General features: G+C 44.8%; 1 protein-coding gene across 1 annotated transcript; it reads right to left on the reverse strand.

Moving 5' to 3' along the window:
* SCGN (secretagogin, EF-hand calcium binding protein) lies at positions 1-27,898 on the reverse strand. Its single transcript, XM_068671305.1, has 11 exons — positions 27,648-27,898; positions 27,095-27,165; positions 16,201-16,293; positions 15,876-15,965; positions 15,174-15,230; positions 14,286-14,363; positions 4,384-4,439; positions 3,245-3,290; positions 3,071-3,130; positions 2,426-2,494; positions 1-803 (listed from the first exon to the last, which is right to left on the reverse strand). Exons 1-11 carry the CDS (start codon positions 27,718-27,720, stop codon positions 675-677), a joined length of 822 nt encoding a protein of 273 aa, XP_068527406.1. The 5' UTR covers positions 27,721-27,898; the 3' UTR covers positions 1-674.

Genomic DNA, 27,898 nt, shown 5'->3' on the forward strand with positions numbered 1-27,898 from the left:
TTTCTGATTTTCTGTAACTGCCTTTTTTTGTTGTTGTTGTTGTTTTTATTTCTGCACAAATACACTGTCAACCATCCAATATTTTAACTGCACAAACAAAAGCACAATGCTCACCAAAGTAATGACTTCACACGGAAGGCAACCATCAGAAACACACAGCAGCAGCAGCCCAAGAGCACTGACATTAGGAGATGCTTGTCCCTACTCTAGCAGACAGGCTGGGCAGTGTTTCACGGGGGCAGGAGTAGGTGAGCAGCACCTTTTCTGAGCAAATGGTGTGCTTGTGGGTAGAGAAGCTGATGGAGGGGCCCACAAGCAGTGGCATCTACTGAATACCACCCACTGACACTTGTCACAGACTCACAGCATGGCTGAGGTGTCCTCTGGAGGCCGCTTGGTCCCAGCCCTGCTCCAGCAAGGACACCCTTGCATTTCAATTTGTGCCCAATGCCTCTTGACCTGGCACTGGGAACCACCAAAAAGAGCCTGGCTCCATCCTCCTTGCACCCTTCCCTTCAGGTATTTACATACACTGATAAAACTGTCCTCCCCAATCTGCTGCCCCTTCATACAAATGCCCCCCTGCCCTGCCACCTGCCTGCTTACACAGCACACTTTCACCAGGAGTAGCAGGCAATCTCACAAGGAAAACACAGCCACAAGCACTGCCACAGCTACGGGGACATTTTAAGCCCAAGACACAAGGCCAGTTCCGATTTCTGAATCTTCCCATCCCTGTTCACATCGCAGTGGTTGAGCAGAATCTGGCGGAATTTGTCCAGGTCCACCCCGCTGATGCTGGGCTGCAGGCAAAAGAGAACAATGTTGTGAAGAGGGAAAACAGCTCTGGATTTCAGCAGCTCTGAAAAGCAGGAGGCAGTGCAGCTGCAGGGAGATGCCACAAAGGGTGAGCAACCAAGTGGCCTGACCCCACATCAGCTCATTAGAGTGGGGAAGTGAAGAGAGAAGGGGTAAATGAGGCCCTGCAAATACGGGCATGGTTAAGCTTATGGCATGGTGAGTCCCACAAGGAAATGTGAGATGGTTTTTGCCCTTAGGATCAGCAGTATTTAATCTGCTTCAAACAAGTGTCTGCAGAAAGGTCTGGCCCTCTGCTTTCATTGTTTCCTCTCTCAGACCTGCTGCCCACAGACGCACATGTTGCACATGGCATTTCTGTTGCCAGGTCACTATTTTACAAGCCAGTCAGCAGCTTAGAAATACTTTTAGTGGATCAAATGAATGCTAAAGGCATACTTTACAGGCCTCCTTGCCTCTGCCTGCTGTTAATGCTGTACCACTTCCCTGCTCTCCGCTTCCTAACGAGGAGATCAAATGCACGCACACAGCTAGTGGTGCCCAGGGGTGATGCTGATGAAGAAAGGCCCCTAGAGCAAGTACAACCCTCCTTTGCACACACATGCACAGAGCACAAGCCCAGTGGTCCATTTGTCCTCACACCCTTCCCTACATGCCATGGCCACAACATACACAGACTCTCAGCTGCCTGCACACAGGTGAGGTCTTTGGTGTCTGCCAAATGGACTTGGGACTGTAGGCTGATCGATATCAATAAAGGTACACTTGCTCATCATTGAGAAGGCAGAATTTAGGAGTAACAACTGTTGTGTTTTTTGTTTTTATGTGTAAACATTTGTACTACTGTTACCACCTCCTGATTATGAATTGCCCTGTCCTCTCTGAACAGCTGTTCCAGCAGCCTGAAGGCAGGATAATGAGGGAAATGATTTGCTCTGACTCAAAGAAGATTCCTGTTGCAGAGGCAGCTCTATCAATATCGGCCTCTAAAGCTGATTGTGTGGCCTTACAAAATCACAACCATCAAGGATCCTAAGTACGAACTTCCTGAAGTTTCAGCTGAGCTTCATGATGCTCTGGGAACCTTCAGTTAGCGTCGCTGTCAGCGGGAGCTGAGGGCTCCCATCTCTGACCAGCATTACCTTGCTTTTCACTCAAATATGATATGAAAAGGCAGAGGCACATATTACTCATTCCATTTTTATTTTCAGCTAACTCCACACCCTTCAGCTATTTTATCCTAAATACTAATGTCTTTAGAGTAAAAAATATGTCTGTGTGGGTAGAGTAGGTGGTGACTACATTTTCATAAACTGTTTATGATACCATAATATCTGCTCATCTCAGAGCATGAGTTAGAATGGACTTTTCTTAAATACAACTGCTGAGTCAAGCTGTGTTAATTTGTCAGGCAGAATTTCTGTGATATGGTGAAATACTCTACATGTTTATGCTGAGATGATGACTTTTGTTTCTGCTTCTGATCAAAGTGAAATTTGACTATCTGTTCCCACTAACCACTCTATTTACATAACTTTACCAGAATAACACTGCATTATTATAGGACATATAGGGTGTTAATAAATAGTAAGAGCCGTGAAGATACCTTGACCAGTTCCATCATGTCTTTGACAAACCCATCCACTTCTGGGCCTTCAAGAGCTCCTGTTTTACTCTGAAAGATGGAAGAAACATCAAAACCCTCCAGAAAGTCAAAACCACAGAAATGTTTACTAGTCAGTAGATCCACCTGGTCACTGAGCCCAATAAAGCTAGGAACCCTTCCTTTTCTCCGAAGCATCTCTTCCCCTCAAATGGCAGCAACATCTCCCACCATTTAGTGAGGCTTGCTGGTCATCACACCACACCACCGTGTGAATGGCAGAAGTGGCTCTGGATTGCTGTTTTCTAAGCAATGGTTGGGCGTTTCTGTTTGCCCATGGCCAGGTTTAGAATTACTCTTGGCTCAGTACTGGAAGGGATTTAATTTTTCTGCAGCCCTTGCACCTCCTGCAGAGAGATATTGTTAATGCAGCAGTACTGGCTGTGCTGATTGAAAAAGTGAAAATGTGTCCTTTGCCAGTTGGCCTCTGAGCATCACCCAGATCTGCTTGCCCCACCTGTACACCTCTGGCCCACGGGATCTGGCACTGCTGCAACCCACAGCACCCACCAGGGAGAGGAACTGTTAGCAGCTTATATTTAATCAGTGTCATGTAAAGACCACAAAGGAACAGCCTCCAGGACTCACAACATCATAGTGTGCGAAGATTTTCTCAAAATCTCTTCTTCTTTCCTCTGTGCTGCAAGCCTGCATGCAGGGAGGAGAAACAAATGAAAAAGAAAAAGAAAAAAAAGAGATTCGGGTTTTGGCACAGGTTATCTTAGCTGAGAGGGATGGGAGGAATGCATCAAAAATACTTACATCCATTTTAAATTGAAGAAGGAAATTTTCCTGAAGCGCCAGAATCCTGAAAAGAGAGATTTAAATTACGATCTTGCCGCTTTGTCATCTTCACACAAACTGCCCTGAACTATTCCAGGTCATTGGAGGATTTGAGATTACGGGCCTTTAAAATAGAAAACCTCCTGCAGGTTATTCATGGGTGCTGTTCAGTAAGCACGTCCCTCCCTCCCTGTGTGATGGGGAGCCGCAGGTCTTCCTTGGCTCACCAAAAACTGGGTTTCTTAGCACCACTGCCTCTCGCTTTTGTTCCTGATGGCCCACTGCAGTGGAGGCTGCCAGCCTCTGACATGAGAGCTGCCAGACTATTATTCCTCTGCGACTGGGTTATTGTGCTGTGTTACAGGAAATTGTAATTTATCACCCTCTTTTCGAGGAAGAATTGCTGGCTGGAAAAGGAAGGGATGAGGTAATGTTGGCCTGAGCTCTGAGGCCACACAAATTACACTCCTTCCCAACCCACACTTTCTCCCCAAGTCCCTCACAGCACTGATAAAAGCTTTCATCTTCCCAGCTGCTCTGCTTGCCCCGAGGCTCTTAGAGCTGGTAGTTTTGGGGTGTGCCAAAATGCTTCCACAAACTGAAGGGCTCAAGGTGCAAGAAATGTGTTTCAATCACAAATGTGTTTCATTCACCTTGTCTCTCCAAATCCTCTCCTGTTGACATGGCCGAACTCATCAGCAGTGGTGCCTTGACTCCTCAATAAAGGAGCAAAACCTCTTTGCCATCTGTGCTGCACAGGGCAATATGAAACAAATGCTTGTCCTCTGCTGAGAGGGACTGCCAACCTTTTGGAGGAGCAGCACTACTGGCTTCTTTGCCACGTCCTGGGGATCCGTGTTGGGGGGGCACAAGCCGTGCCAGAGCAAGTTGGTGACCAAGAACCACTCCTAGCATTGCTCAGTGTCATCAGCACTAAGCACTCACAAGCTATCACAGTGGGGACCATGTGTCAGAGACCTGAGATGCCTACGTGAGAGTGCCTGATGTAATTTAGGATGCAAATGCATGTTCCCAGAGAGATATTACTGCTTTAAGTCATCACCTTGCCTAGATCTGCATTGCAAGCTGAAAAATGCATCATTGTAATTGAAGCCTACCTTGCCAGGTCATTCAGGTCCAGCCGTCCATCCTTGTTTTTGTCAAAGATTTTCATCTAAAAATCAAGAAGACAGTGTCACCATGAAATAGATAGGCCATGAGGAGGAGACATACAAAAAAAGCTGATAGACATTTTGCTGTGCCTTGAAATAAATTTGGCTAGGATTGGGAAGAAGATTCATGCTGCCAATCTCAAGAGGTTAATTTGGGTGAGTGCAAAAGTTTTCCTTTCCTGAATATTATTTTTTTCTTAATGCAATTTTTTTGGTGACTCACCGCCAGATATTATCTGTTTATTTAATGTATTTGGTACTGTGTTTCCCTACAAGGCACAAATAAGTGATGGGGGAAGAGTGTAATGGGTCGCAGACATGAATAACTTATGGCTCAAAGCTAAAAGGAAAAAATGTATTCAATATACGAATGGGGGAAAAAACACATATTTTCCTAAGATGGATTGTCATTCTTTGTCAGATCCTCAATAAGAAAACATGCATTGGTCTTTGTTCCATGAACCTCATTTCTTTTTGGTGGTTACAAGCAGCCAGATCACCAAAAATCTTTGGTGTGGTAGCACACTGCTGGGGCAGACACATGCTCCATAGGTTCACAGTGACCATCCTCTGATGTTTCTTGGGGTGCCACTGAGTAAACACAATGTCTTTTTTTTGTCAGCTCTACCTCATCCCTGCCCCTTGCTCTGGTGCTTGTACTTAGGTTGGTGAGTCTGTGGTAGTCCTCTGTTGTGCTGGGAGTAAATAAGATACTGCATCAGGTTTTTATTAATTCTTCTGTGATTTACAGTACTGAGGTTTGGATGGGAGTTTTGATGAACACTTGGTATGGGCTCACTTTTTCAGCTATTGACAGAAAGTGTAAAATTCATATGGACAACTGAAGGTCCATACTGAGATCTTTGGAAAACTCATATCCAGAGACCAATGCAGATATTCAGTGGCACAAGGAAAGCCACTTTCCCACTTTTTCTTTTTGCCTAGAGCAAAGTAAAGAGAGAAAATTAAAGCTGTTGAACCATCCTGAGGATTTCTCTCAGATTGGGTCAATCCAAGATGTCCCTCTCCATCTTAGCTGACTACTTCCACCTTGCCTTCTGCCCCTCAGTTTGTCCCACTGCAATGTGAGGATATTTCCCTGGTGTCTGCTTGGGCCACAACAGGGCAAGGCTGGAGGCAGGGTGTGGGAGCTGCCCACACTGGTGCCACTGAGGGATTGAAATGACCTTGCAATGACAGCACCCCACTGCCATTGGAGAGAAAAAGCTGAGCTTTCGGTTCTTTGCAGATAAAGCAGTATTTCTGCAGGCAATAGAAAATGGTTAATGTTCCCTGTAGAGGTAAATCACCGCAGATCACATTTTAAAAACCTCTTTCCAAATGACCACATTAGTGGCTAAGCCGTTTTTGTATGTTGTATGAGGAGAGAGGGAGATAACCATAATAGCTCCTTCTGCAGAGGAGCCCTCGCAGGCTGCCTTACAACATCCAGCTTGCACAATTACTCTGAAAAATACTCCATAAAGGAAGCTTATGGAGATGAACTCCTATTTAGCCAGCTAAAGAAGGTGCCAAAATGTGGGTAGTAGGGATGCCATAGCCCCTGGGCTGTCTAGTGAATCAACAGTTTTTGAAAATGTTTCTCTAATTCTCTCCATGTAGGCTGCTGAGGAGCATTAGTGACCCCCACAGTATCCACAGGTCTGTAAGAACCCACCATAAGATGGATAGCCTCGAAGGCAGCGTTTTGCGGATGCTCTGCCCCTCTGGGATGAGCTCAGCCTGCCCAGGACAGAGCAGGCTGAGCTGAAGGTGCTGGCCTAGTCCTCACGTAGAGACACAAGTCCCTTATCAGAACACGCTGGAAATTACGGCCTTTGAACCCTTTGAACTCCACCCAGATCCTCCTACATATATTTTCTGAGTTCCCAAAGGTTTTTTTCCCTCTATTCTCTGTGGCATTTCAGAAGTACTCTCTTGAGACTTTAAAACTCTGTGTTTCAGCCTAGACTTTGGATTCCAACAGGGTTCCAGATGTGCCATTCCCGTTGTGATTCCTCAAGAAAGTAAACACACAGAGCTCCTGGGAGAAGCTCAGCTCCATGACGATGTGTTCCTGACCACTGTACAGTCATGCTAATAAACATACATAAATGCTGACCATGATGATAACTTCTGGGACCGGGACTGAATTGGTCCCCAATCCAAGAAGCAGTCTTAGGCCCATTTTTCATTTTAGGTAGACCTGTCTAAGACACACCATGAGTTTCGTTTCCCATGAAACATCTCAAGTTGCATCTCATTTATCATAAAAATAAGCTACCCTAGTGTAGCCATATTTTTCCTGGGACTTTCAAGTGTCCCACCTGCCCTGCACTTGCTTTATGTTGTGGGTACAAAGTGTTTTCATGGTTTTGGAAGTCTCAAATAGCTGTGAGAAGCTGGAGAGCTTTGTGTGCCCTTAATGAAACAGGCTAGATTAGAGGTGATGGTTTAGTTGTGAAAGCCTTTCTGCTTCGTTATCAATTTTCTGAGCCAGTGGTTTTCAACTTTATCCATTTCTGAACCCTTTGCAATTTTCCAGCAGCATTGCAGACTCCATTAAAACAAATTTAACTACAGAGATAATACATCCCTTAGTGGAATGCTTACTGAAAAGCAATGTCCCCAGTCAATTTTCTTCATTTGCACTCAATCTTTGAGCTTAACAGTAAACTTCCAGTGGTTTACCATGTCTACTTATATCTAAACAGCTCTCCTCTCTGCCCTCTTTCATTCATCTCTGTTTTTGCAATATCAAGAGAGAATCTTTGCATTTTCAAATTGTCTTTTTGTCTTTTTTTTTTTTTTTTTTCCCTGCAGGAAACATTCTAAATGAAATTTTCAAACCTATGAGATGTTTTTGTTGTCCATACAAAAAAAAAAAACTTGCTGGAAGAGCTAGTTTGGTCTAATTCTTGCATTGTGAATTCCACATGAAAGATGGAAAACACGTAGGGAAGATGGAATAGCATTCACTGAATTAGTTCAGGTACCACAGCTAACAAGATAGACCTAATCCTATTATTTGGACAACTGTAGCTCATGCATACACGCTATATGGCAATCTTGGGATGGAAAAGCCTAGGGAAATGTTCATTAATTAAACTTTCAAATTTCAAGCGTGCAAGTGTTTGATCTGATCTGCTAATTGTGTACATAAGCACACAAAGAATGACAGAGGGTACCCACCCCATATGATGATGCATACCTTGTGGGAGAAGTAGGTATTCTAAATTATTATGAGATTGTTTCTAATTGAAACTTTTGCCTTTGCACACCATCTTGATATGTTAAACTTGATGGATTTTCAGTTTACATTCTCAAAAGGTGTATTTATGCTGCCAGGCTGATATGCAACATCTCCATGTGGTTAAGGATAAGGTCTGGCATGTTTAAATAACACTCAATTTCATTAAAAGCTTTGTTGCATTCTGCAGTATGCTTTATAAAACGATGCATTTGTTTTACTGTCAAGCTACCCAATGTTTGCACAAATTAATTCTCTGACGTTTTAATGGCAGTGCACCAGGGAAGTCTTAGCTCTGTTTGTCTGAATTTAGTCTGTGTACTCTGAGGCAGACAGAGCGTAAGTGAGATCTGGTTTCACAAAATGAAAGTTGCTACATCTTGCATTTCAAGTGCTAAATTAAAACTGCCATTGGCTTTGAATTCAGCAAAAAAACATTTCTGCCTCCTCAATCAGGTGTTGTAAAGAAGGCCACTGAAACATCAAGATATGAAAAGCTCACACATGCTTTGAAGAGCCATATAAGATTATAAACCCAAATTATTTTCTGTGACAGAGATAAGGAGAGAAGTAAACAACCAAAATAAATAGGTTTGTCATCAGTGGAATTACTAAAGCTGGCTTTTAAACACTTTTCTGTCCCTTCTCTGATGTGTAATGAAGTGTATCATCCCTGGGGGAAGACACAGAGAGAGTTGTCTCTTCCCTGACCATCTGCCTTCTAAAAATGTACATCTCGACCACCTATATCACATCAGCTATAACTAAAATAGCCAAGGAGTAAAAAAAGTTACTACATGTGTATAAACAAAGACCAAAGACACTTGTCCAAGCAGTAAGACTGCTTATTTCTGTGGGGAAGGATGGTGGCCCAGAGGCTTTTGCAGAGCCCTGGAGGGCCCTGTGAGACCCCTGGAACAGAAGTTCAGTTCTCTGCCCCACCAGATTGCCTGTATAACCTAGGTAAGTCATTTTGTGCAGGGTTTCTAAGAGTCGTTTGGTTCCTGAAAGACTGTTACCTGATTTTCAAAGCCCTGCAGGCACATGCAGTGTGTGGGTTTTGATCTTTAGAAGTGAAGTTTGAGCTGAAATGTGATTTTCTGCCTCTGTTGGCTTACGTCACAGCAAGCACAGTGCAAAACTGGAGACGACAGAACCACTGGGATTAAGTCCAGAAGTGACATAGGAGCCAGATTTATCTCCATGGTGTTCACAAGGTATGTGGGAACCCTTCATGAGCTATGTGGGAACCCTCCCTTTATCTCACACAACAAGGCAGCCTTTCTGCAGTGAGAGGAGTCGCAGTGACCCAGAGCCACGAGGAAGCGCTCAGGGAGGGCTCCCAGTGTGATGGCTGGTGTTAGGAGGCTCGGTGGCTGCAGTGCCAATGCAGAACTGGAGACACAGTCTCTTGTAGTTACAGCATTCATACAGAGCAACCTGGGATGAAGGCCAGCATGGGCCGCTATCACGAGAAGGGAAGTACAAAGAACTCTCCTTTAAACCACCAGTCTTAGGCCATACTCCACTATCATATTTCTAGGGCTTTGGGAAATTGGATTAGGATGTATTAAGGAACATATCAGGCTCTGTTTAGGCTTTTGTCATCATAATAAAGATGTCTTTCCATTGCACTGCTCTGTATGGTGGTCATAAATGACTTAATTTATATGGATAAGCTAGCTTGCCCAATAAGGTGCTAAGGAAGTACATCACCTGGATTTTCCTTGTGTAAATACACAGGCATTGGCAAAGAGCACAGACAGAAAGACAGAACTTCACAGATGAAGAAGTAACCACGTTGAGCATCCAGTCTTTGCAGAGGAGACAGCGAGCAACCACAAAACCACCGATAGTCCACCAACACAAAATAAAGGTAGTACACAATTCACATGGACACAGAGCATCTTCAGGGAGAAGTGCGCCTGTTTCCCTTTGCACTGAGAAGAACAAGAGCCCTCACCTAGTCAGCTGTGGGTTCACATGTGTGGGCAATGATTGCTCAGGATACACAGCTCCATCCCCAGAACTTCTGCAGATAAGCGTGGTTAAGCTATGGCAGCATTATAGCTGGGAGGATTGCTGTATTGACTTCTCTGGAGATAAGATTTCATCCTCAGCCATATCCATATACTATTTTTCTTCAGATGTTGCAGTTCATGACCAATACTTATTGAATTACTAGTCACTGCACTTACATTACTGACTTCCTAGAAATTTAGTTTGTGGTGGGCAAAGAGTATATTCTGGTTTGGTTATTTTTATCCTTTATATTTTGCTAAAATGCTCAAATTACAGGACATTTTAATGCTCAGCCTGATTATATTAACATAAAGCAATTCAAAAAGTGAGTATTGGTGTTCTGTGAGTGACTATTTCAGCAGTATATGTAACATAATTTGCTGAACTTTGCCTCAGTATCGAGCTTTCCCCTGCATGTGGCTTGTAGGCACTGGGATTACCAATTAGAGTAGCATGCTGCTATCTGGGAAGCTATGAACTACAACAAGGTAATAATGTATGCCAAAATGCAAGAGCTGAGTGTGAATTTTGTTCTTACAGAAGACAAGGGATGAATACTTAATTTCATCAAAAGCTACATCTTAAATCTGGTTCATATTCAGGCATTTACAACATTCTGCTGAAGTACACAGCTACGTGCATGGATGTGTATGGAAGCTGTCACTCGTGACAAAATGCCGGGAAATGTAAGCATAAACTGGGTGTGCATGGTCTGAAACTTCACCAGGAGCATGGGAAAGGTTGTTAGTACTACTGCCATCCTCCACACTCCTCGTGATGAAGCAGTAATGGGGCAAGTTTTCATTTCTCCATTTTGTGTTGCTTAAAGAAGGCATAATATTCTTACCGCACTATCAAAAACCTCCACTTTCAATTACATCCCTTCCCCCACCCCATCTCCCAGACATCTTCTCATTGCCCAGAGAGGCTCAGAGCAATCCAAAGCTTTGCTTCTGCCTCTAAGCACTTTGCTCCCTGCCCACAACTCTCAGGCTAGAAGTCATCTGTGGTTTGTCTCTTCTGGAAGAAGACAAGCCCACAGACTTTTTTTCAAAGATTCGGAACAGCACATCAGGGTTTATATTGTCATGCAAATGCCTGTGTGAAAGAAAATATGAATACACCCTTAATGACTATCAATACAAGCAAATATATATATACATATATATATATATATATACACACATATATCTTTAAGCAAAAAAACTAACAGAAACCCTGCAAAAGGGCTTCCTCAGCACAGAATTGCTACTTTCATTCCCTCACCAAAAGCCTTGAGAACTCAGATGTTGTTTCACAGCATTACTCAGTGACTTTGGTTCTCCTTAAGATTTGATTTAACAAACTCATAGTACTTGTGCAATGCCAACAAATTCCCTACTGCTTTTCTTCCCAAGGGTTCATTATTTGTTCATCTAATCCCTGATCTAAATCAGTGCTCTCTGAAGAAGGGATGTCAAGGTCACAAGAAAATAGAATAGTCTGCTAACAAATGGCTTCTAAGCAACCTGATAAAGTGATGCTGCTTTCTGCAGACAGACAATATACACATGTTAAAAATGGGAAAGTGCTTCAAGTAACAATGAAGCAGTGCAGAAACACTACCTCAGATACTCTGGTTTTACCTATGTCTGACTTGAAATGGCTAAAGATAAAGAATGAGAAATGTGTTCATACATATAAATATGCAAATATATATAAAATATAACGTTAGAATGATATAAAAATATTAATATGTATGTGCGTGTATGTGTGTATACATACATGCATACATGTAACAGTCTATATATGTAAATGCATCCGAATCTGAGAAGTCTGAAGAGCCTACACCACAAATTTGGAAATAAGACTCGTAGCTGGGTCCAAAATCCATTAAGCCTGGAGAGAGCCTTCACCAATGACAGTGAGCATTAATATTAATATTCTCTTCCATATTCCTTAACATTTGCTCAGGACCAACATTTGTGGCGCTACATTAAACCTAGGTCAGAGAGAGAAGGGCCCTTCTTTTTTTGAGGCACTAGTGACATCTCTGGCTCCTCAAAGCAACAAACAAAAGCAATACTTCCAAAAGGAATACTTTCTACCTTGGCTATCTTCCTTAAAAAGATCTTTTCTATCTTTTCCTCTTCATCCCTATTGCCAGAAAGCTCGAGGGCCCACTCAGTGTGTCAGTAGCTGCTTAAGATATATGCAGCCAGCTGTGGAGTGCATGGAGAAGAGGACAAAGATCTGTGAATGCCTGTGGAGACAGATGGGATTACGGCTCCTTGGGATGCTGCTTCTTTCAGCAGCAAGTTATTACGGTGGCACTTAAAAGCCTTGAACAGGACGGATGGGCCACCATCAGACACTCTGTAGCTATGGTGGCAAAACCAGGTCCTCATCCAGAAGACCTTGTGCGCTAAGCAAGGGTGGGAACAAAGTTGGGGGGCAAAGAAATACAAATATTTCCATTCTGCACTAAAGGAATTGTTGATGGTGTTGATGGTTGCTAGAGATGCAACAGAAAGCCTGTAAAAGACTCAGAAATGAAGTGTGAGGCTCTGGCTTTCTGGCCAAGTATGTCAGGGTCTCTATCACCGTGACAGTGGTGATGGAAGAAGTTTCCTGGAGGGACATTCCTGCTCCATGCAGAAAACAGGAAGAGAAAGCAGAGTGCTCTTATCACCTGGGTCTTGGCATCATACCTTTGTTCTTGGCACTTTGAGTCATTTTTTCTCCCCTTTTTAATACAGTTTTCTCTCTTTTTAATACACTGATAATGTAAGACTGAATTTTTCTTCCCTCCCTATAATATTGCACGACTGCTTCAGACAAGTTCCCATGCAATCACTTTTTGCAGTGCAGCTGCTACTGTAGAGATGCTGTCCACATGGATGCTCTTACCTTGCCGTGACACACAGGATGCACACCCTCCATTTTGCTGCAGGACATTGCAGCACCTGTGATGTTACTCTGTGATTTCACATCCCACCTTAGCTCTTGGGATCAGGTGTCTTTGTAGACCTCCTCAATCTTTATAGCAAAGAATCAAAAGGGGAAAAAGACATCTGCCACATCCTCATTTTCTAATAACATCTGTGATCCTTTTGGCATTATGGCTTGCAAACTTTTGTCCTCATGAGCCAGACTTGCATTTCAAGTCATAGGTTTTCCCAGATATATGAAGCATTCCCTTTCCCAGATCAAATCTTATTCTGCAGCATAGAGACTAAACTGTTTCTTCAAAGACACAAAGCCAATCTATAAAAAATATGGAAATAGAAACCAGGCCCCCTGGCTGTCAGCCCTAGACTGCATCACCACACCACATTTCTTCCCAACTGTGTTGCTATCTAGCTGCACTGGGGTGGCAGAAATCACAGGTATTTCTTGGGAAACGATTGGAAAGGGAAAAAAGTTGGAGGAAATGAGCCGCCCAATGTCTACACGCTTCAGATCACCTATCCACCAGCAGCCCTCGGTCAGAGATGAGCCGCTGGGGAAGGGAGCCTTAATGGAGCAGCCTAAAAGCTGTTTGCTACCTACAAACACTGCTGGAAAGATTTTCATTCTGGCTGTAGCTTCTGGATTTTTATTGTTTTCAAGCTCTTCCAGCTGGAAAATAATTTCTGCAGTCTGCTTTCCTCTCCCTTCACTGTTCTATAAATACAAAAAGACGTACACACCTTTGTACACCATTAGGTACAGTTTTTCACTTTGCTTTCAAGGGTCTCGTTTTTAGTCACTGATGCTTCATGCATTCATAACATGGTATTTCAAAATGCATGGGCAGCTCCTCATTTGCTTGCATAGCAAGCTCTTCTGTAGGTACAAACACAGATTTTGTGCCAAGAAGCAAGATAGTCCCGTGTGAAAATCATTTAGAAAATTGCAACGGTAGGTGTCTTCTGGTGGAACTCAAATGATACCCTTGATAATGACATCAGAAATGGGCTTTTTTTTTTTTCTTTCTTGTTTTCCGATGGTTAGATAAAATAAGTTGCTCTGAAATCGAGGTGACTGATGCTAAATTTACACCAAATATTATATTGCTGATGATTGCAGGATTAAAGCTACACTGTGAGAAGGCAGGGGACAAAACAAAGCCTTCAAGCCTTCAAGCTCCCAGCCTTTCAGGGAAGCAGCGGGGAGACAGCAAGGCTTTCTAGGTTTTGCAGAGGAGAAGAGATGGATACCTGCATCTCTTGAGAGCAGAAGGTTTTACTAGGAGAGAGGGAGCTGGGGACCTATCTGAGGCTGAACCTCCCCCTAAGAAGGATGCATGCACCTCACACATCTTTTTTTGACCAGGTTTAGGGCTTAGTTTGCTGTGGCACAAAGTCAAGCTGTTTTCTCATAATAAACCATTCAACCCAAAGCAAAAATAATTGAAATGCAGTTCACGGCTGATGTCCAGTACAGTGCAAAGAAGCAGCAGCAGCATGTGCTGCTTAACTTCCCACAGGGATCTCCTGGGGAAGAAACAGCCTTTGAGAGGGCATCTGTGACACCACATACCGCGACATTTACCCCCAGGGGGATTTTCAGGCAGTACTATAATCCAAACAACATTATTGCTCTCTTTTCTTACCATCGTGTCAGTATATTCTTCCAGCTTTACTTCAGCAACCACCTTGTTATGCTGCAAAAAGAGATCTCGCAGGAAATCCTGTAGTCAGGAAAGAGTCAAATGTTACTGTGCAGAGTAAATTCAAGAAGGAGCAGTAAGAAACTAGATCCACATTCATCAGGGGCACATGAATCTAACTTCACATTCCTGATTAGTACCAGTGCCTTCAATTTCATGTAAAAGTCACATTTTAAGTTGAAGCATGTTTTTTATGAATACATTAGAAAATAACCAAATTTCCACTGAGCAGGCGTAGCAGAATCAGTTATAATGAAAAAAAAAATCTGCAAAGACAACATAAGTCCTACAGTATTTTCTAACTGATCTCAGATGAAAATAGTCTCCATTCAGCAAAACACTTCAGTATCTGCCTGTGTGGGGCTGCACATGGATGGTGCAGCCCAGGGACTGCTCAAAGCATGTTCATGGTGGTTTCTGAACAGGCACCTGCCTCAGAAGCCTTTAAAAAAAATTAGCATTCAAAAAATCCACAGGTTCAGGAAGAGATTATGAAGAAATACCATTAATAAAGGACAATTCTGTTCAGCAAGGCTGGGAGAGGTGCACGAGCAAAGCCAAGGTGAGGCAGCTCCTTAGGGTCATGGGGCAGGGCAAGGGGGCGGTGGGACAGCAGGGGTGACAGCAGAGCCTCTTCCAGCCCAGCATGGTCCCTGCAGCTGTGCCAGTAGGCCAGAGGGTTCCCTGCCCTTAAACTGGCTGTGAACAAGCTAGAAGTGCCATTTGTCATCTGCACAAAAAGGCAGCAAATTGGTAAAGGCGACGGAAGGGCTCCCGTTGACATCTGTGAGCCGTAGATCAAGCCCCAGGAGACGGGTTAGAATAACTTACTTTGAGCTCGCCAGCTGAAATAAATCCACTGCTATCAGCATCGTAGCTGCGCCAGATCTGGATAGGGATAGATGGATACAACTGCATAAATATTGCAATTAATCACCCACGCTGGAGATAGCAAAGATCTGAACTGGGACTTCCCTAACGAGCAAGCTGTTGTGTTACCCAATGTTTAACTAATTTTGGACAAAATAAAATAAACTTTCCACACAATAGTGGATGCTGTACGTGTGACATGCTGCAATCACGTATTTAACGCAGACATGCTTTCTATAAATGGAAGAAAAGACTGAGAAATGGGCCTGCATTTCTTACCTAATTTGTACACGCAGCTTCTCAGTGTGCTTATTGCCTTGACTATAGGTTGGCACACAGCTGGCCATAGATCTGCAGGAGCCCTCAGTCTGAACTGAAAATAAAAGCAACTGCAAGCAGTCTTTGAAATCTTTGACTGCTTTGAAAAACAGTCAAAAATTTCAACTGAAGGAACTTGCAGAGAAAAAAAATTGAGTTTGTATTTCACAATTGTTCTTGTGCCCGTTCTGCCAAGGATGAGTTTCTCCGTGTCCCTGGATAGGGCAGGGATGCGTTTGTGTGCCTTCACAGCCTGTCCTAACTCTTCAGGGTAAGGTGGTTGGGGTGCATGTATTGAAGAAGCTATTGGTGTGCAAGGGGAAAGGGCCGGGCAGAGATACAGACCCGCATGAATTCCACGCTGTTGTCCAAGGGAGTTTCTCGGCGGAAAAGCAGCAGGAAGTTTTCATCATCTGGCAAGATCATATTTGCAAGCTGAAAAAACAGGGAAAGTAAAGATAAGGAAAGCTTGGACGGCCGCAGATGCAGTATGAGAAATAGAAGCTGCCATGGAGATAAACTCCAGAGCAAGAGATCTGGCTACGTAGTCCCTCTGTGACTCACCCATTCGCCACCCAGCTCTATCTCTCACATCTCCCAAGTCCGCTCCAGGCCCTCATCCTCCCTCCTTCTGTAAAAGAAACCCTGGGCTGGGGGTGAGGAGAGATACCTCTTGGATTTGCAAGCGGCCGTCGGTGCTGACATCGTAGGCGGACATGAACTGCTCCTTCATCCTCTGAACTTTTTCTTCCGTGATGGTGTCCTGCCATGGGGAAAACAACACATGCATGGAAGTTGCTGGGGGCACTTCCAGTGCACTTCTAGCCTCCTGGAGGAAGTCTCACCCACAGGTAACCACCAGGAACACCACATCCTTACAGCTGGGGGCTAATGCTTCTCAAAGTCCACACACACACCACCTCAGTTGAACATCATTCGAGAGGCAGGAGACCTTTTCTCCATTAACACCAGTGACAGGACCCGCGGGAACGGGGTTAAGCTGAGGCAGGGGAAATTTAGGCTTGACATCAAGAGGGGGTTCTTCACAGAGAGGGTGGTTGCACACTGGAACAGGCTCCCCAGGGAAGTGGTCACTGCACCGAGCCTGACTGTATTTAAGAAGAGATTGGACTGTGCACTTAGTCACATGTTCTGAACTTTTGGGTAGACCTGTGCAGTGTCAAGAGTTGGACTTGATGATCCTTAAGGGTCCCTTCCAACTCAGGATATTCTATGATTCTACGATCTGGAAATAAGTTCTACACATAACTTTGGAGCAACTAAGCTATCAGTTGGGAGACCAGTGCTTGGAGACCCTAAAACATTTCAGTGATGCTGCTTCTTTAGCCAACTCTTCCCACTGTATCCCTGGGGTTGGGTTTTGCTTGAATTTGTATTACAGAAGTTCAGATGCTGCTAATTCTCATCTTGTTTCATTCAGCAAGACACCCTTATCCTTGAAGAACGTCTCTGTAGTTCACTAAATCATCAGCCTTGAAAATTGTCTGTGGGGCGAGATGGCTGCTTATAATTGCCAGTCACAGAATTTTCACAGAATTTTCTAGGTTGGAAGAGACCTCAAGATCATCGAGTCCAACCTCTGACCTAACACTAACAGTCCCCACTAAACCATATCCCTAAGCTCTACATCTAAACGTCTTTTGAAGACTTCCAGGGATGGTGACTCCACCACCTCCCTGGGCAGCCTGTTCCAATGTCTAACAACCCTTTCAGTAAAGAAATTCTTCCTAACATCTAACCTAAAACTCCCCTGGCGTAACTTTAGCCCATTCCCCCTCGTCCTGTCACCAGGCACATGGGAGAACAGGCCAACCCCCACCTCGCTACAGCCTCCTTTAATGTACTTATACAGAGCAATAAGGTCACCCCTGAGCCTCCTCTTCTCTAGGCTGAACAAGCCCAGCTCCTTCAGCCGCTCCTCATAGGACTTGCTCTCCAGGCCCCTCACCAGCTTCGTCGCCCTTCTTTGGACCCGCTCAAGCACCTCGATGTCCTTCTTGTAGCGAGGGGCCCAAAACTGAACACAGTACTCGAGGTGCGGCCTCACCAGAGCCGAGTACAGGGGGACGATCACCTCCCTAGCCCTGCTGGTCACAGTGTTTCTGATACAAGCCAGGATGCCGTTGGCCTTCTTGGCCACCAGAGCACACTGCTGGCTCATATTCAGCCGACTGTCCACCATCACTCCCAGGTCCTTCTCTGCCTGGCAGCTCTCCAACCATTCCTCTCCCAGCCTGTAGTTCTGCTTGGGGTTATTGCGCCCCAGGTGCAGGACCCGGCACTTGGCCTTGTTGAACTTCATACAGTTGACCTCAGCCCATCGGTGCAGCCTATCCAGATCCTCCTGCAGAGCCTTCCTACCCTCGAGCAGATCGACACACGCACCTAGCTTGGTGTCATCTGCAAACTTACTGAGGGTGCACTCAATGCCGTCATCCAGATCATTGATGAAGATGTTAAAGAGGACCGGCCCCAGCACCGAGCCCTGGGGGACGCCACTAGTGACTGGCCTCCAACTGGACTTGGCTCCATTCACCACAACTCTTTGGGCCCGGCTATCCAGCCAGTTTCTAACCCAACGAAGCGTGCGCCAGTCCAAGCCAAGAGCAGCCAGTTTCTTGAGGAGAATGCTGTGGGAGACGGTGTCAAAAGCCTTGCTGAAGTCAAGGTAGACCACATCCACAGCCTTTCCCTCGTCCACCCAGCGCGTCACTTAAAGTCAGCCGGTTCCAGACCTGGCACTAAGCCCCGTCAGCATTTCTGGGTTAATAACATAGGATTTCAAGCAATTCGCATTCCCTTTGCATCTGATTGACCCCATAATCAATTCATTCGTAGTGAGGAGCTCTCAGGATTTGTCAGGTTTCATGTTTTGACAGGCATTGCTGGGGCAGGTGAAACACATCGTGTAGGTTAACCAGGCACGACTTCTTCTTAAAACAGTAACCTTTAGGGTACCTGGTCTGACTTGGCTACACAAAGCCTGACCTCCCCAGCCTGGGACAGCCTTTTGGAGAGACAAGCTTTGTGGCTGGGCTGGGAAGCCCAGCTGGTGAATCCCTCAGCGGTGCTCACCACGTCACATTTCCCTCTGCACCTGCATGGGCCAGCTCCTGGTTCTGACCCCATCCATCTCTCTGCATAATTTTCTATCATTTTTACAAGAGCATAAATTAAATCCTTGCCACCTCTGTAGAAAAACCCTTGAAAGGCTTTATCTTCTCAACATCTGGGTGGAGTTACAGATATAGCAGTGTCTTTCAGGGTCTCCTAACCCAGCTTCTCTTTTTCATCTACTTTTGGAGCCCCTCTGAGCAGAGTAATAGGGCTGCCTGTGCAGCTCATCTTCTTGCTTGAGATGGGTGTTTGAAACCACCACAAAGAGACCTGCACGTGCCTGATGCTCCGAAACCTTCCTGGCCTTGCCCATACTCAGTAGCAGCCAGCTGACAATGCCATTCCCAGCTGCTCTCAAGCAATTCTGCTGCAGGGGATTTGTACAGTGACTGGGCTGGAGAGACACACCAGGATGACACAGATGAAGTCATTACAAAGGCAGTGAGATATCATATCTTCTGATTAAGCTCGTTAAGCTAAGGGTTATTTCGACCCCCGCGTCGTCACCAGCTTTTCCCACATGTTTAGGTGTGACTGGTATTTTCCATAAGCCTTAATTTGCTGCTAGTGATAACACAAAGAAGATTTCTGGAGTTAAATGGGTAGTCAGACAGTATGACTGATCATTTATGGTATCATTTAATTTGCCTTCACCTTACTTCAGAGCAGACTCTGAGCTCATGAGCATCTGCCTGCACACAGTCATTACGGGCTCACACAAAAATCTTTCACAGCATGGTGTAATATCAGTTGTTAATAGCATGGGCCATGCAGAGGATCCTATGTTGAAATCAGGGAGACAATGTTAATTGGCTTCGATTTATAAGTGTCAAGTCAAAGTAACTGGGAGGGGGGCTCTGCTTAGAGCAAGCAAACCTCTTTTATCTCGTCACTATCTGTGGTAACAGAGGATGAGCCAGATGGAGGAAAATCTGGGGATTTGGGAGGGGGAATGGGAGGACAGGGGCACCCAGGCAGCCCTTTGTAGGGCAGGTGGAGCATGTCCCTTGGGGTACAGCGCTGCAGGGGAGATGCCCCGGAGGGCCATCCCCTCGGCATTATAGCTCGTGATCCTTGTGCCATTTAAATTGCCTCCTGACTGCACCTTGACGCTTCCAGGCACTTCCCAGGCATTAGGCAAGCCTATCAGTTGCTGACTTCAATAGGCTTGCAAAGTACTCTGAAATTATCCTCCTCCAGGCCCAGTAGGATAAGTTATTTCTGAAACTATAATCAGAGCTGATATTTTACAAAATGTGCTGCAGAGTTCAGACTAGTCATTTGGTAAATGCTCAACTTCGTGTCAGCTTTTAACCACTACTTCATTGAACTTTGTGTGGCAGGAATGTTATCTGCATAAAAATAAGACTGCCTCCTTTCCTTTCTTCTTTTTTTTTTTCTTTTTTAGCTGATTCAAGCTATGGAATTCGTCAAGTCAATACCCCAAATCTGGAATGTACAAAAACACAGCTCCAATAGGTTTTAGTCCGAGAGGTATAGTGTATTTTTCATATTGGACAAGCTATATCATAAATACGCTGCTTATGAAACACAAAAGGTAGAGGCATCTGCTAAAAAGCAATTTTTGCTTTCAAGGAATAAAAGGGAAGTAGAAGATGCTGTACAAATGGGCTTTCCCAAGATGCACACTCAAAGCAAAATAGTTTTTATATTACAGATTTTTCCACTATGTATGATATATCTTCTCAGAGTATGACCATTAGGTTTTAAAGGTGGTGTTCACAAACCAAGGGAGGGAGCAAGCAGACCAGTAGGTTGTTCCAATTGCCTTTCAGTCACAAAAAGGGTGGAAAAAAGCCTGCATGTAGTCTGCATGACTCCTGTTGTACTTTCACTCTGAAATCTGACTTTGGAGGTCTGTAGGTTGCTGTGGGGCAGCCTGAGCAGGCTGCAGGGAAGAGCCAGGACCATGGATGGAGATGCCAATACCTTTCTTGAAAACATTTGGGCAAAAGTATCATCTATCTTATATTCCAGTTGCCTTTAGACTCTTACAAATATTTCCTTGCCTCCCAGATCAGGGCAAGTCTTACAATAAAGGGAGAAGGGGCAGAGGCTGAAGAGCAAGGAGAGCACTACAGATAGGCACAGGCAAGGATGGATGCCATTAATGTATGTGCTGCTCGCAGTGCTATAGCCACCAGATTTCCCAGAAAGTTTGCTTTTTCCTTTCTTCCTTCCTTCCTTCCTTGCTTCCTTCCCTCCCCTGTAATTATTAAATTGCTGTTCAACTAAAGGTTGAGGCAAGCAGGAAAGCCAAAGCCAAACATGTGCTTGTTGCAAATGCCTCAGGCTCACAGTCTATTTATTCAATCCTCTATGGATTATAAGGGGAGTAGGGAAAAAAATCAGTCTCGAGGACACCATTCTCTGAGGAGTGATTGCACTGTAGCTGAGCACATCCTTTTTTTTTTTTTTTTTCTTCTTCTTAAAAGCTAATGCTGTCTTGACCATGTTGCCTGTCTCAAGCAATATCTCCATTTTAAGCCTCTCTCCCTGCTTTCAAAGGTTTGCAAAGTTTTCAGAAGTGTTCAATGCTTGGGCTAAAATCTTGCAAACTTGTTAGCAGCTCGATAAACTTCTGCTTTTGTGAAAGCTTGTGAAAACAAATGCTGTTGCAATTCTCTGCTAATCCCAAAACATACGATCTTCATTGGGCTGTAATGATGATAAAAACTAGCCTGGAACAGAGGGATGCTCTAACCCCTTTGTAGGTTGCTTCATATGAAGCTCTGGCTTTATATAAACTAAAATGTATATACATATTCCTTATACATACGAATCTCTATTCTATATGAATATAAAGTCCCTCACAGGTTGGATGCTGCATGGTTTCTAAGCTCTGTTGCATGCTTGTGCTGCCCGGTCAAGGAATAAATCCTTACTATGCCCTGTGAGAAAGAGGACACGTCACTTTTTTTCCTCATAAAAGTACAGTTTAAAATATTGCTGCGACTTTGTTCATACATATCTCAGGGCTGAGCAGTAAATTTCTTTCTACGGATGCTCTTCCACATAGTTTTGAAGACGAGAGCTTCTATAATTGAAATTGCCATAACAAATGAATTTTCTGCTTTCTCTTTTCCAAGTCCAGTCTTCATCTTTCCTTTTGTGGAAACCCTTCAGAAATATTTAGCATCACAAAGGTAATTTAATTTTTAATACAGTTTGTAATAATGGAAAGGGCATGTTCACATTTTTTTAATCCACACAGCATTTAATTTCTTTGTCAAGGTTGATTATGATTCTTTGGAAACCTGGCTGTAATCTGTCCCCTTCGTTAACCTATTCCTTTCATATTGTTGTACACTTGCCCCATGCTTTCTGATTAAATTTTTACTCCTTAAGGGATCCATGTGCTTGTCAGCAGCTTTTCATGATGAAAATACAGCTATGAGTCATTTGTTTTGGGGGAGCAAAAAGCGAATGCATGGAGCGCTGTGGAGACCTGACTATTTGATGAAAGGGGCAGCCTCACTTAATCCTTGCTGATGAAGACAGCCTTGTCATAAGTTTTTTTCTTTTCCTTCTTGACCTGATTTTTGGAAGCCAGTCCCTATACTGATAATGGTATAAAAAGCAAGAAGAAATTAAACGTGACTATTGTAGCCTGTTCCTTGAAAAAAAATGAAGCTTATCTTAAGCACATGTTTCTCCTAACAACGTTTCAGCCAAATTTGATAGAAGTGCAACGGGTCTCAGAGATATCAAGTTCCTACAAGATCTATGAAAATAAATTACATATGCCAAGAATGACAGTTGGAAAACAACCTTGACAATAATTACCATGCCAAAAACTACATAGTAATGATGGCAGGCCAGTGAAGACCAGACGAGACGTCAGAAACATACACTTCGACTTTAGAAGGAGAACTTTTTTTGGCCAAACATTTGTTCTTTAAATCCCGTAGTGTTAAAAAATCTCTATATTGATGAATGATTTCACTCTATGTGTGTAGTTGAATGCTGGACTGCTTTGTCTTTGTTAGCATGTGATTTCACCCAAAGCTACTGGGCCAATCTTGCTGACCGACCTGCAGTGCCATTGCTGGAGGACTTGGCCCTGTACTTTGGCTAGGATTTACTACAATCCTGCCTGCTACAATAGATGAGCACTTACAGTGTCATCCCTTGCGGGCTTTCATTGCTTATTTTGCTTTAGCTCTCATCAGCACATATGTGGGAAATCTTTTTTTCACATAGAAGACACCAGCATCGAACAAAGGGTATTGCAGCCTTCCCTGTGCCGTCACGTTTCTGTGGTTAGGCTTTGGACAGGTTCTTTGTTCTGCCCTTTCCACTAGGCTGAATGCTTTTTGACATGCCTTTGGGCAACGAAAACACATCAGTTTTGCCTGTTATTCCCATGGGCGTGTCAAGCTTGCAATTATAGATACTTCCAGGTGTTTGCAGTGCTCTGCCTTAACTTGCAGCAATTGGAATAGGAATTGGTCGGGATAATCAAGGCCAACAAAAGCCACACCTAAATAAATAAATGTATTTATTTGAGCAATTATGAGAATTGACTCAGGGTTTAGATTTCTGAGTTAGCCTGGAGGGAGCTGCAAGATGAATGCTTTTTGGTAGGGGTCTTCTTGCTCTTACTTGACCTGCTGGTCACCAGAGACCTGCTCTGTGACCCTGGCTCTATTGGGGTGGTCCAATACAGGGGCAGTCTGCTTTGGGTGGCTCTGAGGCTGGTTGATATTTTGGACATTAAATTTGGTTTGAGCAACTAGCTGTTCCTGACCATGTCATCTCACCACCAAGTTAAACACACGATTTAGACAAATAAGACGTCGTGCAAGGCAAGACTGACATGCACGAGAGGCTGGGGGCTGATCATCTTTGGAAGTAACAATAAAGGACAAATCCTTTACAGCTGTTCAGGCTGAGCTCCTGAAGATTAACTTCAGTCCCTCCCAGTCTTAACTATCTAGGTGGTTTGTGGGAGTGGGGATTATATCAAGGCTAATACCTGTCTTACCTGAACAAATTTGCACTTCAAAGACTTCCACGCATGGCCTCTTACACACTTCCAGTTGGGTGATGGCAACAGACTTTTATCTGAAAGTCTGTTGTTCCTAAATCTCTGCTTAATTTTACTCCAATTTAAACAAAGGCCTTCCCGTGAAAGAACCTTAAAAGTGAAATGGTAATGTACAATTCCTTTTGTATCTGCACAGATATAATTGATTTTATCGAAATTTTCAGTAAAAGGCCAATCCGAAATTTACAGCGTTCATCTAGAAACCTTTCCTTATCTAATTATTACCAGAATATACATAGAGCTTCATTAAAACCATAGCAAAAAAGAAGCAAGGAAGGTCCTAAATATTTTCTATAAAGGAAGATGCATAGTGATGTAAGAGAGAAATATAGGGGCAGTATTTCTTGTTCTAATAAAACTACTTTTTCAGTGCTGCAAGAAAACTAAATTTTCACTGCAAGATAATGGATTTTACAAATGGAAATGTGCCCATAATGTAGAAGAAAGAGGTTTATGAGCAAGCGGGAGGAGAGAGCACAGGCAGCTCACGGCACCTGTGCAGTGAAGCTGGAGGCTGAAGTGGTTCGAGAGAAGTCATGGGAGTGATGGCAGCAGCAGATGTATTAAGACAGCAGCTCACAAACCTTGATAATCTTAAAATTATCAAAAAAAAAACTCTGCGTTGCACTTACCCCTTCTACACATGTAATGCGCATCTGGAAATCAAAGGCATTTTCTTAGAACTGCCCCTTGCTGGACGGGGGGAGACAGAAATCAGCATCTGGGATTTGGGTCTGTTTATTATAAAGTTAAAAGACATTGGCAAAACTCAGGTCTACCCTTGCCTCAAAGTTTTCCCTTTCTCCCTGGCTTCCTGATAGTTCAGTAAAAGACATTGCATTAGCCTCCCTCGCTGGATGGCATTTCAAGTTTCCTTCCTTGCTCAGCCCCGTCACCGAGAAATCTGACTCCCAGATTGCTGAGGGCTCACTCTGCATTGTTTTCCCAGCTGCTCTGATCCCCTGGCATTTAGTGTCAGCTGGGGATGCTGCCGAGTCGCTGGGAAGAAAAACAGAGCTGAAGGACTACAGTGGTCATTAACAGAAATAACAGCTTAGAGAGTGCAGGCTGAAAAAATATAATTATGAGGCCATTTGCTATTCAAGCAGAGACAACTTCCAGAGCTGATAACATTATTTATCACTTGTAGAGCACTTCAGACGCAGTCACTAATTAATCCTTGCGACACATCTGGAAGTTACGCCAGTACATATTACTGTCTCTCTCTTTTACAGTGCAAGAGAACAGAGATGTCAAGAGGCCACAGAAGAAATAAGTGTCAAAATGAGCCCTAAAGCAGAGGGATGCTCAGCCCCAGCTCACTGCTCGTGTCACTGATGCCATTACCATCCTCTAGGGCAATGAAAAGCACTGCAGGGGGGACTCTTTACCCCTCCCACAATAACCACAAGCCTGTACAAAATAAAGCGTGTGAAAAAGAGCAAAATGGGTGAAAATCGTTACACAAAGTCATTGTACAAAGCAGGTGGAGAAGTGTGCTCTGTGCAATGCTGCAGGTGATCTCATACACAGGGCAGCTATGCCCTGCATGCAGAGCAGGAGAGAAGCTGCTCTGGTGCTGCCTGTCCCCAAATAAAACTGTGAGGACAGCAAACAGGCTGTCAGCAAGGGGAAGAAGACAGCAGGTTGTCTTACTACCCAAGGTAACATTGCCTGAGAGGAAACGCTGTCAGATGTGTGACAGAAAACCAGGGGAGAACACCAGAAAGACTTCAGAGCCTGCCTGAGTGCCCTGGCAGCTAGCAAGTGCTTTATTCCAGGTTTAACCTATTCATTTCTTCAATTTAAGAGAGAGGGGGGAGAGATGATTATTTCTCCATTCCTTTTGTGCTAAGCTTTTTCTTTTAATGGCTAAACCTAGAGAGCAAAAGCAAGTGAGGTGCCAGCTAGGCGAGCCCGGTATAGCACAGTTCACACTGACGGCGGCAAGGCTGCCAAAACTGCTGTAACACACCGAGATTGCACCCAGCTGGTGTGAGGTTGCTGCCAAAACCCCACATGGGATGGGAGTTTTAGAGGGGCAGCTATGGGATTGAGCAGGGCTGGGAGATTCCTCTGGACCTCTAATCATCAGGGAGCTGCCTGCAGCTTGGCATCCCTGTCCAAACCCACCACGAGGTCTCTAGTTTCTCTTCAGAACTGCTTTTCTGGGTTCCTAGTGATTCTTTGCGCTTATCCTTGAGTCTTTTCTGATTTGCTTTAAACTCTGTGTGCTTATCTGTTTGTCTAACCATCTGAGCTCTGGAGAGCTCTGGAGAAACATTTCTGCAGAAACTACCAGCATTTCAACCCACACTTACTTGCAAGTTAAACAAAAACTTGATAAAAAAGCGACTCACAGCATCTTTTCTTATTGTAGCCCTGAAGACCCAAGACTCCTACTCAGCTTGCAAGTGCAATTTTGATTTTACACTTGATAGTCATGACTTTATGCCTTTCATTAGCTACCTTTTCCCTTTTCATTAATTACTTGTTGCTTAAATACCTGTTTTTTGGCATACCCTTCCCTTCCATTTGGAAGACACTTACTCCTTTTCTTTTACTGGTTGACCATAGGCTGCATAGTGAAAATGGTAGGACCATTACCAACATGTCCTTTAGATACTTCTGATCAGACAACCCGAGAGGCAGGATTTGTATTTAACTGGCAGAAGCAGTGGAAGGCAAAGTATGGCTGGAGCTGGGGAAACAGCCTCTGTAAATTGTTGTGCAACTTCTGGTAGTAGTGCAGAGAGTGAAATGGGGAAAGGCTGCCACAAGTAGAAAAGTAAACCAGGGGAGAAAAGCAGAAACACTTGGGAGCCAGGTCTTGACCTTACGAGCAAAGTAATTGACTCCTATCTGGCCTCTGGCTGTTTTCAGCCATACAGACGTCCTTCTTCTTCCTAAGCACTATTTAAAATTAATGACACAATATTTGTTAAGAATTGACCTTGGAAACAAACCCCTCTCATTAACAAAGCCCATCAGCAGCTGCTGGAATAAAACATCACCGTGGTGCTGCCCCTCGCCCTGCCAGGCTGCGTGGCACTGCTTGTTCACGTGTTTCGGTGGCAGTAAATGACTTTCTCTCCACGCTTCCTATCAGCATCTTTGGCTGGTGCCAGCTGCAGCCTCACGGCGAGAGCAGATGTTGGACCGAAAACAAATGCTCCAACATTTCGCACTTGTTGCTTTACCTGCCTAAATGCCACCGCGTTGCTAAGCGAGGAGCTCTTTACCTCGGGGATTGCTAGGGAAGCTAGCAACCCGAGGACAATAAATACAAATAACCTCTAATATAACTGCCTCGTTACGTGGGCTCTGTGCACGACGAGCACGGCGCGGTACTTACTTCTGGTCCCAGTTTCTCCAGGAGGTGGTGAAAGAAGTTGTCCAGCTCCTTCCCTTCTATGTAGCCGTTGTCTAAAGGCAAGGAAAACATCTCAGCGGTGGGGCGTTACGGGGACTACTCGCTGTGCTGAGGCTGCGGGGTGGGGGTCCCCTTTCCTGTCTGCTCAGGGGGTTTTATGCCCCATTTGATCACTTTGCTCTTATGGGGTGGTGGGAACAGCACTGCGGGGATCCCGTAGGGGTTCTTCTTACAGAAAACTTTTTAGGGCAAATGGGGAACCCAAGAGCCAACAGAGCAGGAGGGGCAGGGAGGAGATGAAAAAGGCGAAAACTTTGGGAGCAAAACAAGGGAAGTTTGGACACGATGTGGGGGAAGAGGGAAGCCAAAACACCCACTGGACACCATGAGCGACGCTTGGGGACACTGCTCACCGACCACTCGTGCTCCCACCCGGAGGGACACCCACCCGGGGGGACACCCACCCTCTCACAGGCACCCTCCCACCCGCCGTGGGGTCCCCCCACGCGTGTCCCCCCCTCCCCAAAAAACTTGCCGTCGGCGTCGAAGCGGCGCCAGGCCCCCAGGAAGGCGGCGGCGTCCAGGCGTGCGGCCGCGCCGCTCTCCATGGTGCTGCCCCGGCCGCGCAAATCCCGCGCAGGACCCGCGCAGCCTCTGCCCGCCGCCCGCCGCCCGCCCCGGCTTTGAGGACGGCGGCCCCGCCCCGGGGGCGGCCCCACGGGGGGCAGGAGGACGGCAGAGCCCCCCCACCACGCTTGTGGCGTGGCCCCGTGGCTAAATCACGGC

Source organism: Anas acuta, chromosome 2, assembly GCF_963932015.1.
Source record: "Anas acuta chromosome 2, bAnaAcu1.1, whole genome shotgun sequence".
In the NCBI taxonomy this organism is placed as follows: domain Eukaryota; kingdom Metazoa; phylum Chordata; class Aves; order Anseriformes; family Anatidae; genus Anas; species Anas acuta.

What these genes read in the sequence shown, in the direction of transcription:
- SCGN (XM_068671305.1), bottom strand. Translation starts at nt 27,720, where the DNA reads ATGGAGAGCGGCGCGGCCGCACGCCTGGACGCCGCCGCCTTCCTGGGG. An exon ending in GCGCCGCTTCGACGCCGACG is followed by an intron (nt 27,166 to 27,647) that starts GCAAGTTTTTTG and finishes CCTTGCCTTTAG; the next exon opens with ACAACGGCTACATAGAAGGG. An exon ending in TCTTCGCACACTATGATGTT is followed by an intron (nt 2,495 to 3,070) that starts GTGAGTCCTGGA and finishes TCCATCTTTCAG; the next exon opens with AGTAAAACAGGAGCTCTTGA.